The sequence below is a fragment of the Bemisia tabaci genome, chromosome 8, assembly GCF_918797505.1.
Source record: "Bemisia tabaci chromosome 8, PGI_BMITA_v3".
NCBI lineage: Eukaryota > Metazoa > Arthropoda > Insecta > Hemiptera > Aleyrodidae > Bemisia > Bemisia tabaci.
The window spans coordinates 37,443,976-37,463,106 of NC_092800.1; the positions used below are offsets into that span (position 1 = coordinate 37,443,976).

At 37.6% G+C, this 19,131-nt stretch overlaps 1 protein-coding gene across 2 annotated transcripts; it reads left to right on the forward strand.

Annotated features, from left to right (window-relative positions):
- The first annotated feature begins 69 nt into the window (after positions 1 to 69).
- Nadk2 (NAD kinase 2, mitochondrial) lies at positions 70 to 17,753 on the forward strand. 2 transcript variants are annotated; one of them, XM_019053946.2, is made up of 7 exons: positions 70 to 434; positions 1,850 to 2,105; positions 2,485 to 2,704; positions 3,495 to 3,583; positions 4,947 to 5,031; positions 6,313 to 6,562; positions 15,545 to 17,753. In XM_019053946.2, exons 1-7 carry the CDS (start codon positions 383 to 385, stop codon positions 15,760 to 15,762), a joined length of 1,170 nt encoding a protein of 389 aa, XP_018909491.1. In that variant the 5' UTR covers positions 70 to 382; the 3' UTR covers positions 15,763 to 17,753. The 2 variants fall into 2 exon arrangements, with proteins under 2 accessions (XP_018909491.1, XP_018909490.1); XM_019053945.2 differs by lacking the exon at positions 70 to 434 and adding an exon at positions 812 to 860.
- The last annotated feature ends 1,378 nt before the right edge of the window (positions 17,754 to 19,131 follow it).

Here is a 19,131-nt window from a genome sequence, read left to right on the forward strand (position 1 = left end):
AATGTTTTTGAAACGTCAGTTATCCCCTAGATTGACGTGTGCGTGTTTATTTTCCGGCAATCATACTCTCTCTTTATCTATCTTTACGTAAAAAATTTCCTCCGCCTTCTTGTCCTTCCCATAATCAGTTTTGATTATCTCTATCTGGTGCAATTTTTCTAGTGTTGCGTTAAGTATGACCGCTGTTGGAATTTAAGCCTCACACTACTGTCAGTCAGGCTCCAGGGATTGGAAGAGATTAGAAAATATCCTCGTTTTTCTCTTTCTCACGTATGATTTCTATCACTTTGTGTAATTCGTTGTTAAAGTATCAAAAGTTAATTTTTTGTCCAACCCCATAATGTAATCGATCCCACATTTCATTCTACAGGTGGATAGGACAATGTTTGCATCGTTACTGTTCCAAATTTGTTTCAAGAAAAGCGCTGTATCAAGTAAGTCGTACTTAACCATGATAACCTCTAATAATTGAATCGAACACCTGCATCTGTATATATGCACCTCTTCCATTATGGCCCTCAGAAGATCTAAACATGATTTCACAGCCAATCAGCTTCCTGTCAATTTTATTTTCATGCATCAAAGTGCGAATGAGACATGTACAAGACCAATGTTTCTTTCGGTCGATTCTGCGTCGAAACAAAAGTTCTCCTACCCCGTTTTCAAGTTTGTTGGTGCATGTAGGTAAAGTCTCGTATGTTATCTAATCTCTTCTAATTAGCTAATCTTTTATCACACTTCTTCTCCATTCATCAGTGATGTATTGCGACGTAATGTTTGACCTGGATAGTAAACTCATTCTCTAATGTCAAATTTCTCCTCAAGGATGATCACATGCGTCAAACTCTTTTTCACCTCTGGTGAGTCATTTGCGCTCTTGTAATGCTGAAAACAAAACCCTATGTTGAAATGGTGGAGTTAGAAAGAGGTTAATATCCACTTGCAGTTAAACATCTTCAGCCCGGTCTGATCAAATCAGAATAGATTAGAATTTACTTGATGGACTACGGCACTCCATACATATTTACTTGGCAACAGTTCAGAACTATTATTTCTGTCGCTCAGAAAATGTGTCAAGAACTATGTAAAGTAACAGGCCAAATTGCAATGTCCATAGCAAGTCGATGGTGAAACTGCAGAAGTGCGGATCTCAGTTTGCAGCGTTGCAGACTTCCTGTCATACTTCATTTTCCACTTGGAAAACTACTGAACGTCGTTTTTGGAAAATTTTAGTAATTTTTCTTCATTTTTAAAGAACATTACGTGAAAACTTCCAACCATGATGTTGGTTCGGTCTCCTTTTGAAAAGTAAAATAGAAACGGAGATTTCGAAACACTGCATCCGATACAAATTTTTGCAGTTTCACTGTCGAAGTGTTCTTTTGTCTTCAGGAGACTGCACGAGTGGTGTCTGGCAAGTGAGTAGTCCTTTGGGCGAGTCAAATGACATGCTGCATGTAACTTTTCCCCAGTCTTTGTGGAAACATGGCTGACACTTTCAGCTTTCTAAGATACAGAATATGTTTTATTAAAGACTCGGATGTACGAAAAGTTTTCTTACTTTAATAAATTCTACTCATGACAAGTCCAGTTGATACTAAACAAAATGTGCCACATGGTTACAATTGAGTCCAATGATTCCACAATGTTATTTATTAAACATCCTTCTAATGTAACTCAGAACTTTAAATCATTGCCAAGTAGGTAAACGGAAAATTTCTGGGGGTTTTTTTTGAGCCCTCCCTTTTATGCCTTCTCCACAGTAAGTAGTTTGATATCCTCTGCAACTTCCAACAATTTTAGCCAATAGGTGCTGAATCTCAAGTAATTCAATTGTTTTTGGTTACAGGAATGGATGTTGTTCGTAGTGTCTCAAGTGATTCATCATGGTTAAACAAAGTTGTGATTTTATCAAAAATGACCCGATGGGAGTTGGAAAAGATGAACTACCCAGACTTGTCCGAAGGGCAATTCATGGATGTTTTAAAGAAAAGAGGCTCGGATATTAAAAGACTCATTGCCTTTCATGATTCCCAGAAAGAGGTTGAAACAATAGTCACTAATACTCTTCAGGAACTAAAAATAGAGTCAAGAACTGTGAATAGGTAAGAGATGGATAAGAATGTTTATTACTTACATAAAAACTCATATAACAAAACCATCACTGAGAGTGAAAACATTGACGACTGCTCATGGTTTTTTTTAAAAAGGAGTAATCTGCTTTTCAAAGAGGACTCTGGAAATTTTGTTTTGATTGCTGCACTTCAACATTTCCACTCCAACTTAACTTTAAAACAAAATGACCTAAAAGAAATATTGTTACAAGAAATTTTCAAAGAATATTTTCAGAGACCTACCTTTTCAGGGGTGCAGAAAGATATTTGTAGAAAAAATTAGTCCCAATCAGTTCTAAAATTTCCACACTTTATCCCTAAGAACTTTAGGTCTTGATTTTTTAAAAAAATTTTCTGCACTCATTTTCAGACTAACATACAAAGAGGAGGATGTAGCATGGGCTGATGCCGTTATACCTGTCGGAGGAGACGGCACCTTCTTAGTTGCTGCAAGTAAGGTTCTTAATCGGAAGAAACCTGTCATTGGTTTTAACTCAGATTTGCAACATTCCAAAGGCCATCTATGTCTACCTAAAAACTGTTCGCTGAATCCTCGCACCATCAAAGAAACGTTAGAGAAATTAAAACAGGTATGCAAGCTCACCTGCAATATCTTCTGTAAAGGGCCGTTTATTAAACAATAATGCTCTAGGGGGGATGAGGGCCCAAGCCTGCATCACAGGTGCATTACCGAGGGACGGTTTGTATTAAGGGCTGCATTACGCAAAGATTAAATGCACGCACAGCAACAATTTTTTGAAATCCTAAACAAAAAATCTATATGAGGTGGCAATTTATCATCTAAAATCCATCACAAATGCTAATTAAGAGGGGAAAGTGGATCTGAGCACGTATGCAGATCTGTGTGAAAGGAAAAGAAGAGGATCTAATAATCAGATTTATAATTATTTAACATATTTTATGAACAGCCCCTAATATTGCTCATTTCTAACCGAACACTTATTTATTAACTTCTTGAACGTGTCCTCTAATTGAAAATTATGAATGAGGTCCTTGATTCTCTTGAGGGTGAGTTTTACTTTTTTATTGCGCTCTATTAATAAGCAGATTTGGCTCTTACCGTATATCATTTTAAGAGAAAATTGTAATTTAAAAAAATTTCCACCGCTGTTAGATTTGCAGAGAAAGAATCAGTCCACAGAAAGTTTGAATATTGTATCTTTAACCATACCTGGTGCTTTGTTTCATTCATTTTTCAATATTCCACCATTTAAATTTTTATTCTTACGTTATTATTATGACTGATATAAAATGGAGAGAGACTTATACAAATCTCTTACAGTACTATTCTGGATGGATGCTAGATATTTTATTAATTTCATGGAGTTATAATATTGATGAAGGAAATGTTCATTTCAGGGTCAATTTTCATGGATGTACCGAACACGAATCCGTACAACATTAAATGGAGATGGCGAACCTCCCGTTGAACTTCACTACAGACGTAGGTTAGTCCTATGTCAGTTTTTCAGTTTCCACTTAATACTTTTAGCAAATGTTTCACTATAGAGTCTTGATACTACGCAATAGAGTCAAATGAATAACATGATGGGCTAAGAATTTGAAAAAATTATGAAAATAGAAACCCCTCCTCTAAATTTTCTCTCTTCAAATTCTGCATGCACAGCCATCATTGGCAGGGTGGTAAGTTTTCTCTCGCCTTTGACGATGAATGAGTGCATTTTTCTCCAGGCAGCATGTTATTTGCAAGTTTTTTAATTTGTACCTCCAATCCTAATTCCAAATTTATTTATTTTATTTTATTTTTTTATCACAGTTAAATTCAATGCATCTTTAAACATGGAGCTATTGTACAAGTCAAAAAGTAATTACCTGAAAATAGGAAAGGAAATATCTGTGTGGCAATGAAACAAATATGGCCAGATTTTATTTTGCAGTGAGCTCATTCCCTGCATGGACAAGCTAAATAAAGAATTACAGAAGTGTAACTGATCTGAATGGATCTTAAGACTATGTTGCCGTACACCTAAACATTAAGCTGCAGCAATTCTTTGCCTTTTAATGTATTGCTCAGCCTAAATTTACAAATTGACGGTGTAAGTCGGCAATCACATAACTCGTTTGCAGTGTCTGAAAATCTCTGCCTCTATAATATTTTTTTAAAGGAGAACAAATTGATATCATTTCTTGCAGTTTTTGCGGAATTTTCTTCACATAGAGAAGAAAAATCACAACGGTTTTAAAGAATTGTCGTTGAGTAGTTTTCCGTTTAAAAAATAAAGTATGATAGGAAGTCTGCGACGTCGCAAACCGAGTTATGTGATTGCCGACTTACACCGTCAAAATATGAATGTTCTTAGGGATACGATGATGCATTTAAGGTGGTTCTATTGCACTCATATGAACAATTCAAATTCCGATTGATCAATTGATTGTTTTCAGATTTCAGGGCATTTTTTCCTAAATCCCTGAATCTCACATCTTGCTATGGGCTGTCAGGTATTTGTACATAATATTTGACCAAGAAACACACTAAAATAACTTGGAAGCACAGCCCAAGTGAATATTGTAAATCGTTCGGTCATTTCATTTGGGACTTTCATTTAGGACATACCTCTGAAATTATTTTTAAATGTTTCTCAATCAAATTTACTTTCTGTGCGAATACCTGACGGACTACAGTCCGTTGTGATGTTCAGGGATTTTTTGAAAGATGTCCTGGCTATTGAAGCGTTCTCCTGAGAGCTGAAGATCCACTTCAATACTGTTGTCTTTAATTTGCCATTTTGAGTTGTTACTCTTCGGTCGAAACAATCTTGATTGTAACTTGCCCTCAATTTCTCATTTCAGGAACTTGTATCAACCTCGTGATGAAATTGAGGATGGAAATAAATCTCCTAAAACCATAGTTCTACCAGAGTTAGCTCTGAATGAGGTAAATCTAGAGATCTATGTAGAAGAATAAGAGCAAGTAGAAAAATTAATGAATTTCGTCAGATCCAGTTAATTTACGTTTTAATGAAAATCTTAAAAATACCTTTCTTTCTAGGTTAGGGGTATCCTATCATTTTTTAGTAAGCTATCAAAAGAGTTCCATGTAAAAACAGTCATGATACAGTAATGAGTTTTATGAGCCATGCAACCCATTCGACAAACCAGGGTTTTCGGCGATCTGGAAAGTCAGGGAATTTGCGGCAACCTGAAAAAGTCAGGGAATTCTGCATATAACGTGTCAGCTCAACAACCTCATCTAGTGCCGTTCGAGTGCAAACAGCTTCAGAGTGCCTTTCTCCTAAATTTGAATCTCTAGAGGAGGAGATTTTGTCCATAGCTAAGCGAAAGTCAGAGTAATCGAAAGACAAAAAGTAGAGGTTTTTACTGAAAATCAGAACCAAGTCAGGGAATTCAAAAATTCTGCAGTCAGAAAAAAACAATTGAAAGCAGGGATTTTGAAAATCAACAAATTATGTGAACCCTTCAAACACACTGAGCAGCGATTCATAGACTTGGAGCTTTTGCTGTTTGTATGGAGCCAGACGCAAGTCGTATTTGCAGCCTTATCAAAGTTTATCGGGATTTCGGAATGGGGGCACCTATAACTTACAGACAAAGATTCATTTAACTGTCTTCATTCCAGCGGGCCGATTATTGAAATTGATTGACATAGCTATAGACAAAGAAGAAAAAAGAGATTTGGAGCGATCCTATTGGTGGAAGCGGGTGGTTGCAATGGACAAAGGAGGTAGGCAATAGACTAACCAACGGCAACCCACGAGGGACCCGATAGTTAGTCCATCATTTTCTCCCTTAGTCTATAGGACTCACCCATTTTAACCAATAGGATAGCTCCAAACTCTCTATGTCTTTTTTGTCTATCGCTTTGTCTATCAATCTCAATAATCAGCCCGCAGGTGCTATTGCTTGCTTACTGGCCTGGACACTGAAAATTGCACATTGATCAGCAGGTTGATGACGTCAGAGTGTTACTTTGCTCTGAGCTACAAATAGGCATGGCCCCTTATTCTGAACACCATTCGGAAAAATTACCAGAACTGGACATGATTTTTTTATTGAAAGTAGGAATTTTTTTTGGTAAAAAGAAGTATTAACTGATTTAGATATTTCTATTTTTTCTTTTTATTTTATCCTCTATTTTCACTATAAGTATTTTCGGCTTCGATTGTCGGCTCAGTGTTTTTAATCGCAATGATAACAGGTGTTCGCAGGTGAGCTGTTGTCAGCTAGAGTCTCTAACATTGACTTGAAAGTCGATGATGCTAATGAAATTCCAGTGAAATGCTCCGGAATGCTCGTAAGCACAGGGACGGGCTCAACCTCTTGGCATTACACTCACAATCAACTAGCAACACAGACAGTCCGGAAGCTTCTCTCTTTTGCTGGTGCAGATCCAAACAAGGCTTATGATGTTGCTCGCACTTACAATTCGAACCTAATTTTTAATCCAGGTTTGTAATTGACTGTTCCTGCAAAACCGTTGTTAGTGAGTTTTCTTAGGAATGATAACCAATGATGGAATATGTCCAATGAACCAATAGATATGGTACAAAATTAAGCACCATGGTACACCGTATACACCCACAGATAACCCACACCCCAGATTTTGATAGGGTCAAAAAAAATTCCCGTGCAATCCACACGCATCTGCTGTCTACAGTGGTCTGTTTCGCTCGCATCGTCAAGTAGCGCCTGATAGGTAAGTGATCTCCATGAGTTTCACACAGTGTTCAAAACTCACAGGCGCTAACGCGCCAAATGCACTTAAAAAATCGGCCGTGGCGCCTAAAAAATGAAGGCTCTGCGCCAACGTGGCCCCTATAAATTGCCCCCTATTAATCCGAATGTTCATATTAGGTGATTATTCGAAATTTTGATGCATGGCACCAGATTGAACTCGCGGAAAGCAAGCAGTTGAGCGCGGCGGCTCAGCAGAATGAATCAGTAAAACATCTTGCGTCTGACTTTTTACCAAATGCGCCGTAATATGTAGGCGAAAAGTGAATTTGGCCCCTAAAAAATCTTCAATGGCGCCTAAAAATCGGGCTTGATGCGCCACATGGCTCCTGAAACTCCAAGGTTAGTTTCGAACACTGGTTTCACAGATAACCCAGACCCTGATTTTCGAGCTTAGAAATCTGGAGAAAAGGTGTGGGTTGTCTGCGGGCATATTTGGTGTGTTTTCTGAGCTTAATTTATGGTAGAAATAATGAGCGCACTAAAATTTTACCTATCCAATGCATAGATGAGAATGTAGCGGTTTTTAGTCGTGCGGCGAAGCCGTATAGACTCTAGGTTTCGCCGGAGGCTAAAAAGTGTCCACACTTTTAGGCTAAGTCCAAGAGGAGAATTTTCGAGGAACCAAGTAACATATGAGGTATTGATATCGGTGCATTTTGGCCCAATGGAGATGTTACATGTGCGAGGAATTTGCAATTTAACTGTTGATTCTTGTATAAAAGTTTGCGAGGAACACAATGGTGCCACTGGTTTTCTATGAAATCATCTCCCAAGCTCAAAAAAAGCTCTCAAGTTGAGGCCAAAATGGAGGGGATATCCCACCTTACCCTGAGAGTCCACGTCTACATGAAGACAAACTCTCCATGCAAAGATAGGGAGCAAATACATTAGCAGGGTTGCCGTGTTTTCAGTTTTGGAGTCCCCAGATAAATTGGTAGCCCTGTCAATGTATTAGCTCCCTATCTTTGCATGGAGAGTTGGTCTTGATCTAGACTTGGACTCTCAGGGTAGGGTGGGATATTCCCTTCATTTTGGCCTCAACTTGAGTGCTTTTTTTTTAGCTTGGGAGATGATTTCAGAGAAAACCAGTGGCACCATCGTGTTTCTCGTGACCTTTTACCCAAGATTCAACAGTCAAATCGCAAATTCCTCACACATGCAACATCTCCATTATGCCAAATGGAATTTCTGATCATTTAGCCATGGTTTGGTAGCGTTTAGCAATCAACTGTGACCATAATGTAAAGAACCCACACGGGTACCTTTCGGTGGAATGTCGCCCTATGGCATTCTTTATCATCAAGTCACTGTTGAACATTTACTGTTAAGTAGCGTTTAGCAACCAAGTATAGCCAAAATTTCCAGAACTCATACCTCAGATGTTCAAAGAGTGTTAACATGTGTCGCCAAATGGAATTTCTGATCATTTAGCCATGGTTTGGTAGCGTTTAGCAATCAACTGTGACCATAATGTAAAGAACCCACACGGGTACCTTTCGGTGGAATGTCGCCCTATGGCATTCTTTATCATCAAGTCACTGTTGAACATTTACTGTTAAGTAGCGTTTAGCAACCAAGTATAGCCAAAATTTCCAGAACTCATACCTCAGATGTTCAAAGAGTGTTAACATGTGTCGCCAAATGGAATTTCTGATCATTTAGCCATGGTTTGGTAGCGTTTAGCAATCAACTGTGACCATAATGTAAAGAACCCACACGGGTACCTTTCGGTGGAATGTCGCCCTATGGCATTCTTTATCATCAAGTCACTGTTGAACATTTACTGTTAAGTAGCGTTTAGCAACCAAGTATAGCCAAAATTTCCAGAACTCATACCTCAGATGTTCAAAGAGTGTTAACATGTGTCGCCAAATGGAATTTCTGATCATTTAGCCATGGTTTGGTAGCGTTTAGCAATCAACTGTGACCATAATGTAAAGAACCCACACGGGTGCCTTTCGGCGGAATGTCGCCCTATGGCATTCTTTATCATCAAGTCACTGTTGAACATTTACTGTTAAGTAGCGTTTAGCAACCAAGTATAGCCAAAATTTCCAGAACTCATACCTCAGATGTTCAAAGAGTGTTAACATGTGTCGCCAAATGGAATTTCTGATCATTTAGCCATGGTTTGGTAGCGTTTAGCAATCAACTGTGACCATAATGTAAAGAACCCACACGGGTGCCTTTCGGCGGAATGTCGCCCTATGGCATTCTTTATCATCAAGTCACTGTTGAACATTTACTGTTAAGTAGCGTTAAGCAACCAAGTATAGCCAAAATTTCCAGAACTCATACCTCAGATGTTCAAAGAGTGTTAACATGTGTCGCCAAATGGAATTTCTGATCATTTAGCCATGGTTTGGTAGCGTTTAGCAATCAACTGTGACCATAATGTAAAGAACCCACACGGGTACCTTTCGGTGGAATGTCGCCCTATGGCATTCTTTATCATCAAGTCACTGTTGAACATTTACTGTTAAGTAGCGTTAAGCAACCAAGTATAGCCAAAATTTCCAGAACTCATACCTCAGATGTTCAAAGAGTGTTAACATGTGTCGCCAAATGGAATTTCTGATCATTTAGCCATGGTTTGGTAGCGTTTAGCAATCAACTGTGACCATAATGTAAAGAACCCACACGGGTACCTTTCGGTGGAATGTCGCCCTATGGCATTCTTTATCATCAAGTCACTGTTGAACATTTACTGTTAAGTAGCGTTTAGCAACCAAGTATAGCCAAAATTTCCAGAACTCATACCTCAGATGTTCAAAGAGTGTTAACATGTGTCGCCAAATGGAATTTCTGATCATTTAGCCATGGTTTGGTAGCGTTTAGCAATCAACTGTGACCATAATGTAAAGAACCCACACGGGTACCTTTCGGTGGAATGTCGCCCTATGGCATTCTTTATCATCGAGTCACAGTTTAATAGCGTAAATAAGCAACCAACGGTGGCCAAAATGTCAAGACTCCAAACTGGTGCTTTTTGGCTGAATTTCGCCCAATAGGATCTTTGATGATTTATCAGTAATGGTTGATGTTTATGTTGATTAATTATTACTGTCTGAAAGTGAATCCTGTGGGAGAATATTATAGGGTTGGTTCAAACAAGTTTTAGATTTTTTTTCCTTAGCGCTAATGGACCCTAAGGGACAACTTCAATTCATCGAACTAAAAGTTTTCAATGTTCATAACCATTTTTTAACTGTCAGAACTCTCTAGACCACATTTTATTCATGATGAATTTAAAGAATATCGCTGTCAAAAGTTGAGTTCTCCTTCAATTTAGCATTTTTTGTCATTACCTTGAAGACCATACGGAAAGTGCTAAATCTACGGAAAACTCAACTTTTCACAGCAATATTCTTCAAATTTATCATGAATATAATGTGGTCTAGTGAGTTCTGACATTTAAAAATGGGTATGAACATTTAAGGCTTTATTTTCCTTGAATTTAAGTGGTTTTTCAGGGTCTACGGTAAGAAAAAAAAGTCTAAAACACGTTAAAAGCTACTTGAACCTACCCTATAATGTTGAGCTATGACTTCAACTTTCATGAACCCTTACTTGTGCCTTTCAGCTTGATTTTGCTAAATGGAATTATTTATGATTGAAGTCGTGGTTGAGTTTACTATGCTGATAAAATATCATTGGAAACTTTAGGTTTCACTATCATAGTCCTCTAAAAATAACCATCAGCATTACTGCACCAACCAAAATCTAGCCCAAAAAAAAAAAATAATTCGGCTGAAAAAGTGGGAGAAGTTGGGATGTGCAGTCTCAAAATAAAAATACCTAGCTGTGATTGGACATAGCTTTGCTTTCATTGAGACTTTCAAATTTTATGAATAAAAAACAGTAAGCGTTTAGCAAAAACAGTTAGTTTTGTCCTTACCCGTAGACCATACAAAAAGAGCTAAATTGAAGGAGAACTTAGCTTTTGACAGCGATGCTCTTCAAATTTTTCATATACCTATACAATGTGTTCTAGTGAGTTTGGATGGTAAAAAATGGTCAGGAACATTTAAAGCTTTATTTTCCATGAATGTAAGTTGTCGTTCAGGATAGATTCTGACGACTAGATCCTTACTAGAGTAAGGAAAGAAAGTCTAAAATTGTTAAAAGTCACAGAAAAACGCGAAAAAAGAAAAAATTCGGAAAAGGAAGTCAAATTTACATAATAATTAAATTAACATAAAAATTTCGTAAAAAGTATTGGAAATTACGAACAAATGTATTGACGTAAAAACTTTATTAAAAAGAAAGTTAATTTTAATTAAGAAAAATAATCTTGGTAAATCAATTTCTCACGTAAATTTGACTCAAAATTCATTTCAAAAACAGGGCTGGATTTACCTACTTGCCGCCCATGGGCCGGATTTACCTACTTGCTGCCTATCGGCCACCTGTATTTTGCCGCCCCCTTCTCATTCGTTTCGAAACATCAATAAAAAACAACTTAATCGGCCCGAAACAGTAACAGAGAAACAACTTAAAACGGGACTAAGGCCGCAAATAATAAAAAGAAACACATAAAATATAATAAGAAACCCGGGACGTTTCGCAGGGATCACACCCGCATTTTCAACCGGCAAAACAAGAAAAATTAAAAGAAAGGACACTATGCCCCTCACTACTAGCAAAAGTTCGCACGGAACTTTGCGCGAAAGTTAAGTTCCGTAAACCTATCTATGTGTGAACAAGGCCTTCCATTTGTAAGAAATGAAGGTAAAAAATTATGCAAGAACAAACATAAGTGTGGTTTAATAATTTTAACTTCCGCCGGCGCGCCGCGCTGACCGCACTGTGTTTGGCACAATGCGTGAAGTATTCGTACAGTCTTGTAGGCGTTATGCGTTTCACGCCGACCGCCGCACAGTGGATTGAGTCAATTAGAGGGGTTGGACATGAAATTTTTGACAAAAACTGCAAATGTTGATGTTTATTTCGTCACATTTTAAAGTTCAAGGGGTGATACTGGAAGAAAATATCACGAGAAAACCAGTGGAACAGCTTGCAGAACATTAGGTTCTTGTATAAACGGAGTTATGAGCGTTTTAAGTTCCCAAATTTTTTCCGACCTCTCTCATTGACTCGATTCACCGTGCGCCGCGCTGAGGGCTTCTCCTTTTTATCTCAAGTCCTCATCATCACTGCTGCACCGCTCCATGCCAAATTGCGTGTTTAGTTTCTCTCTTAACTCGACTAATTAAAGTGCTGCTCTTGTGTCACCGAAAGACGCTTTCTCGTTTGTAATTTTTTTTTTCTGAATCCGATTTTTTTTAAACCTACATTTTAAAAAAATGCAAAATTTGCCGCCCCCTGCGTTAAGAAATGAGAGATGCCTGTACTCCATTACCCAATGCATCTGACGAGTTTTTCAATTCAAAAAGGAACGTATGACACTCCACAAATAAATCACGTTTGAAGCGCAAACCGGAAAAAACACGATTTGTCAAAAGTATTCATTAAGTGTTGCACTTTCCACAGAAGTATACTGCACAAAAATGTCACTGTAACGACTTCCGGATATGGTTGCGACCAACTTAAGGCTCAAAATTTTGATTTGTTCGCTCCCTAAAAAAAATGGTCCATCTCTGTAACTGTGCTCACCGAAACTGACAGAGGGGACGGACCGGATCCAGGGTCACAGGCAGTCCGTGTCCGGGGGGGGTCGACATTGTTCAGGGTTGAAATCCCTCCTCTTATTTAATTGTTTTTTAAATAAACCTATGCTAGGACACTATCCCTGAATAACAAACAGACCAATTTGGCTGCAATGCACCGAGCCCTGCACGTGTGAACTTGAGTCATTCGTTTTTACGACTTTTCCGAGGGTCGGTGGCCGCTAGCCTAGCGGGACCGCTGTGAGGCTCGGCCGCGATTGCAGCCTTGGGCCCCCCTTTGAGACCCGCTCGAATGAGGCTCAATTTGGGTTCGGGCTTCGGGTGCGATTATTCTATCGTCTAGCGACTGGCCACTACGCGGCCCAACCCCTCGAAGACGCTCCGCGCCACCTGACTATCGATATTTTAGACCAAAATATTGTATCGATATTTCAACGTTTATTTATCGTCCGTATCGATACATTTATCTCCAGAAATATCGAATCGATTTTTCTTTTTTTCTTCTGCTGAGTTGTGTATTTTACACCTCGGAAAATCGGAAATTATGGTCAATTTTTCATAGTTCGAATTTCGGATTTCGCTGGCCAGGTTGTACAGACCTACGTCACAGGGTAAACAAACCTCAAGATGCAAATACCTCCTTTTTTTTCTCTATGTAGGTATAGGACTTTTCGCGTGGCTGCTCGACGGTTTGTTAATCTGTGGAGGTTAAGCTACATTCACGCGTCGCAAGCAACCTGGCGCGTCTGCTTCTTGCTACTGCGAGCGCGCCTTCATTTCCTCCCGCACGCAACAAGGACAACCGCGATGATAAAGAATTCCATTCGGCGAAATCGAGCCGAGAGCAGGCACCACGAGTATATACATATGGGTTATTTTAGTGATGGGTGGGATTTTATTTAAAATTCCTATGAATCCTAGGTTTAGTATTTACTGTAGTAAACAATTATCAATTATTCCATCACTTCTTCGGATTATTTATTTTTAATCAATCTATATTCATGTGAAGTGTAGCTCATCTGCATTTTTCTTTCCCTGGAACCTAAATGTATATTATGAATTTGAATCCATCAGAAACTAAGTCAGTCAAAATCAAATTTAACTACATACGAAGTGAAAACGATTTGTACTTCGCAAATCAAAGTGATAGTTAAAGCAACCAAACTGTGTCAGAAATGTTCCCAAATTACTGGGTAAGGCTTTTATCAGCTCATCATCTGATCCAATAATTTTAATTTTGGCATTTCATTCGGCATGTCGCCGCACGACTTCTATGATACTCAAAGTCTCACATATATAATTTGAAAGGGGGGGTCTGGGGGGGCGGCGCCCCCTCAGCAGGTAGCTTTTGCTACTTGTTTTATGCCAGTTCTTATTTCCGCTCTGATAAAACTGAAGTCTACTTTACTCAAATCGAGCACACAACTACTTATAGTATGTTTACATGGAAGTACAATGGAAGAATTCTCTTATGTTGTGACTTTTGTTTGACAAGACTAAAGGTGTCATGTGTCAAAAGAGGAAGAAAATGGGTGGGATACCAAACTCCATTTGTTTGCATAATGCATGGGTTGTTTTCAAACCCTACTTTGACCTTCGTTGATCATGTTTTTTTCGTGAACAGGAAGTTTGAATTTAGTGTTTATAATGCAAGCTACAAACGTTAATCACTTGCGTATAAGTTGATTTTGGACGTTTCTGCTACGTTCAATGTTTACTACGAGAAATTTTGTCGAGGAAATATGTCTAATTCTTACCTTGTCTTGTGGTCCATCGCACGGGGGGGAAAGAAAATGCTGAATTCGAGATGTAAATAATCTATGTGACAACTCCGAAATGACATAAACGCTTCAGCTATCTATACTATAAGCTCTCAAGCCTCCTAATTTTGCGAAACTGGTAACGCTTAGTTCCAGCGTTCTACCGGGCCGATTTTTATGATTTTTGCGGCTATCGACGGGCAATTGTCTCTAGATAAGCCAACTCTTTTCAGATTTTCAAAATATGGCCTAGGTTTTTTTATATTAAGTGGTAAAGTTGCGAATTCTCCCATTTAAACAATGTAAATTTATATTTTTTGTCATAGTTCGTTTGAGCGTTCTACCGGGCCGATTTCTAAGTTTTTTGCGGTAATCGACGGGTAATTGGCCCTAGATGAGCCCGCTCTATTCAGATTTTGGAAATAGGACCCAGGTTTTTTTACAATCACGTTATAAAAGTGAGTGAATTTTCAGAATGCTCCGAGACTGCTACCGCTATGCGCGGGAGGATGCGCAGTGGTCGAGGAGGTTGCGCAGTAGCTGTGTAGCCTGCGCATCAGCTCTACACTTATCTACACAAGATTCGCCCCGTCTGCCTCAGGTAGAGCGGTGGCCGAGTCGTCAAAGACGTCGGAAGCGTCCACTTAAACATGGTGTGGGTTCGATCCCCGTCTCCCGAAACTCTTAATTATTACCTGATTATCAATGTTCGTTGTTTTACTGCAATATTTCATCAAGTAGTCATTCCAAAACGCGTCCTTTAGACTTCAAAAAAATAATTTTGTTTCTTTATTCATCAAAACCAAAAATTATTTCATTCTAAAAGTAAAGTATACCTTATATCGTAATTTTTTAGGGGAAAAAATAAAACTAACACCGATAGGAGGGTAAAAATAGGGCCGCGAAGCGGCCCATTGATGGCGCGGAGCGCCTTCAGGGGGTTGGGCCGCGTAGCGGCCAGGGGGCGTAGCCCCCTAGTTTACACTATGCAGCGAGGATGTCACATTAACAGCAAGAGAGTTCATATAGACATTTTAGAATTGTTGCGGGGATTTTTAACATCCTGGTCGTTGATTTCAGGGATCATTTTTTCCATCTGCTTTTAAGAAAGTTGCTAACTTATTCAGTGTCATTTTGAGGTAGTTGCTACTCTTTCAGATGTAGTTTAAGCGAGAGTCCCTTAGGGATCCCTCCTTTTGGAAGCTTGATGCTGCTGTTAGAGGGAACGTTGATTGGAAGAAAGCATGAAATTATGAGTGCATTTATTATCTTTAAATTCTAATGCCTGTCTGTATTTTTGCAGAGGATCCTCGTCTAGGATTCACTGTTCGAGACATCATTGAAGAAGATCCATCCCATATCCCCAGTGGATTTGCAGATAAAGTGACGATCAAATCAAAGTGTCTCGATGCAAGTTTGGTGATAGATGGTGGAATGTCCTATAACTTCAACGAAGGAACTGTTGCGATGTTCGAAACAAGACCAGAGGATGCCTTGAAAACCGTCGTCTTAACACCTTGATGTTTTTGTGATCATTATTTATTTTTACAATTTCTTATTTGTTTTCTCAGATTTGACTGAAATTCAGTCGCATGATTTTGTGTTCCTCACTCAATCCATGTTTTAATAGACGGCTGTACTTTTCGGAAATTTTGCGTGAAGATTTTTACTAATTAATTATCTTTTTCATGAACAGATTTTGAGATGGTCATTTTTGTGGTCCAATGAGCCACAATTTCACTGGCCACAATGCACCTGCACACATTCGCAGTAATTAGAATTGACTTTTCGATTTTTCCGAAAAGATATAGCTGTTATCTATAAATTTCTCATGAAAATAAGTTGAAATCACAAAGTACTTACCAACTTGAGATAGCTAATGCAGGAAATAACAGAGTTAAAAAGCAGTCCAATAAAAAAAAAACTGTACCAAATTCAGCTTTCGTAAAGTAACAAGTGAGCTGGTTCCCTTGTTATCCAAACACTTATTTTTACCCTTTTATTATTGAGGTCAGTGCATTTCAGAGATAAATTCATCTGACAAAACTGAAATATTATGCATTCAATGCAGTTTGAAACGTGTTTGCAACATAAGGTGCCTGAGTTTTGTTAATGAAAAATTATGCAGTGAGAAAACACACAACTGGTGTTTGACAGGGTAACGGGGACGTCGTTATCCGTGCCCTGTCCTCAATGTTTGCAAAAGCCTATGTAAAGCCTAAAACTATTAGAAAAAATTGAAGGAAACATTTGAAAAGTGGATGAAAACAGAGAAAGAAACAGTTCAAGAAATTTTTAAAGGATTTTTAAGTTTTTACAAACTCACACAGAATCGTAAATCTCAAATTATTAAGTCAAATCCATCATCATTTCCCGGTATTAATTCACGTTTACCATAAGTCCTTAAATCAAACTCTTAATGAGTTCATAATGAAGGTTGACATAATAATTTGACATTATCCTTCAGGCGAGTGTCATGTTGCTTGGATTTAATATCGAAGGCTAAAGTCGAAAAATGTGTATCTCAGATTGCAACGTTACAAGTCTCTGTTCATGATTTATTTTCTAAACAAAAACTATTAAAAAATTTGTATTGAAATTTACTGTGAATTTCCTTCCCTTATTCTATACAAAAATGACACAAAATTGCAAGGAAATATTTTGATTAGTTTTCCTTGAGAAAAATAAAACATAATCGAAGATTTTTAAACGATGCAATTGGGATACACATTTTCTGCATTTAGCCGTCAATATTTTTTTTATTCTCTAATTGTAGCTAATTTCCTCTGTTTGCATTTACAGCGGCATGAACTTATTGATTTAAGATTTTACAAAATGAGCAAGCTCTTTTCCTTGATTATCAAAATCAAAACTTTGAGTAAAACTTGAGGCAGCTTAGTTTGAAAAATCAATTTAATTGCATGAAAAACAAAACGACTCATCAATTTGTTAGTAATTTGATTCTATATAAATGGACGGATTCAATCAGAGGAAGCTTCATTACATTCTTTTTTGCCTAATTATTTCGCATGTTTAATTTTTTTAACGAATAACTGAACAACATGACGTCATGAAATTTGCTCTGAATTTTCCTCCAAAAGTTGATGAAGATCATCCTAACTTCCTGCATAAAATGAGTTTGCAAATAAATGTTGATCAACCTTTTTCACATATCTATAGATGCAAATAAAAATTGGGCGTTGAGTGAAAAGCTTTAACGATGGATTTCGACCAATTTCAATCTAAGACTCATTATGAAATCTACCTAGTTAAATGTAATGTTTTCTGGGGGTCAAATTTTCGTTACCCCTTTTTGCCTCTAAGTCATACGATAGATCATTAAGTGCTCTTTACTTTGTTATCGTTATTTTTTTCTAGCTTTTTATTGATCAATTCTTTAAATTTTTTCCACCTTTTTTTCATGTGAAATTATTTTTCTAGCGTTGAAGTTTTATAAAATGTTATTCAAAAATAACTTTTTGGAAAAAAAAGATTATTGGTAAAAATTACAATGATTTTATTTAATTATTGCTCCTCTGAACTATTTTATTCTAGCTGTAGCATACAGGATCAAAAGGGTAAAAGCGCATTTTTATAGAGCTGAGATACTAGAACCAACTATCAGTGCTTTTTAAGCAATGAAAAGGAATCCGCAATAAATGAAATTTTGGGGATCTAGGGAAGAAGGTCACCTTCCAAAATTTTAAGAGTTCTCAACAAAAAAAATGGATGAAAACTGAAAATGAACTCATGCTAAGGTCTTTACCGAAAATTTTATAATTGTCCTATTTTATATGAACCGTGTCCGCCAACAAAATGCTGAAGTTGCATCAATGAAGTGTTAGGATTTAAAGAACGCAAAACCTAATGAGATTTGTGATGGTGAAAAACAGGTTAGATCTAAACAGCCCAAATCCGTCTTTCTTTCAAGGATATGTGCATAAAAATATAGTTTTCAACTTTTGAAATTTTCCGCTCTGATTGCCGGGGTCCTAAGCTCTAATTTAAGTTTGAGCTCCAAAGATTCATTCGGTCTAAAAAAAGAAGTTACAGGTTTCTGCAGTTCTCTGAAATTTGAAAAAAGTAACCTGATGCCTTTTTGATCGTGCATGCCTCAGTCATTGTTGCCTCAGCATTATACACATTGCATTTTGACAGTGAGACGAAAAAGAAATATCCTGAATCTTGATTGTCATGTTTCATATTTTCTGCTCTTTTCTATTTGACTATAATTTGGACCATGTTAAACAGAAAGGAACCAAGCCACATCAGTTATTGCCAAATTTAAACGGGCAATTTCATTTTTTATATGAAAACGGTTGTGCGGATTTCCGTGCAAATTTCAGTGAATTTTCTCGATATTACGGAGCAAATTCCTTAAAATTTTCAAAAGAATCCGCACAAACGTTCTCTTGTAAAAAAATGAATTGCCCAGTTAAATTTGGCATTAGCTGAAGTGGCTTCGTTCCTTTCTGTTAAACACGGTCCATTTGAAAGAAATTGTCATGAATAGTTTCGGATGAGATCAGAAAAACTGTACAATACTTCTTAAATTGAACATTATTGATCTGCTGCTCAGCCACTCTTAAGGTTATCAATTTTGTGAGCCAGCAGACGACAAAGCCAAAGAGCTCACACCAATGAAAATAGTCTAGGCCAACTTGCACTAACAGAATTCCTCTCTTTATCTCCCTTCTCTTTCTATTGCTCTCTCTCTTTCTCTCCCTCTCTTCCTTCCTCTCTTTTGCTTTTAAAAAATGTTCTGTCGCTTTTTTAGCATAATACAGAGAACATATAGCTCTTAAGATATCAAAAGACAAAAATGAGCTTTAAATACAAAATTTTATAAAAGAGACATTCATGAACTTCAAAAATAAGAACAATTTTGGT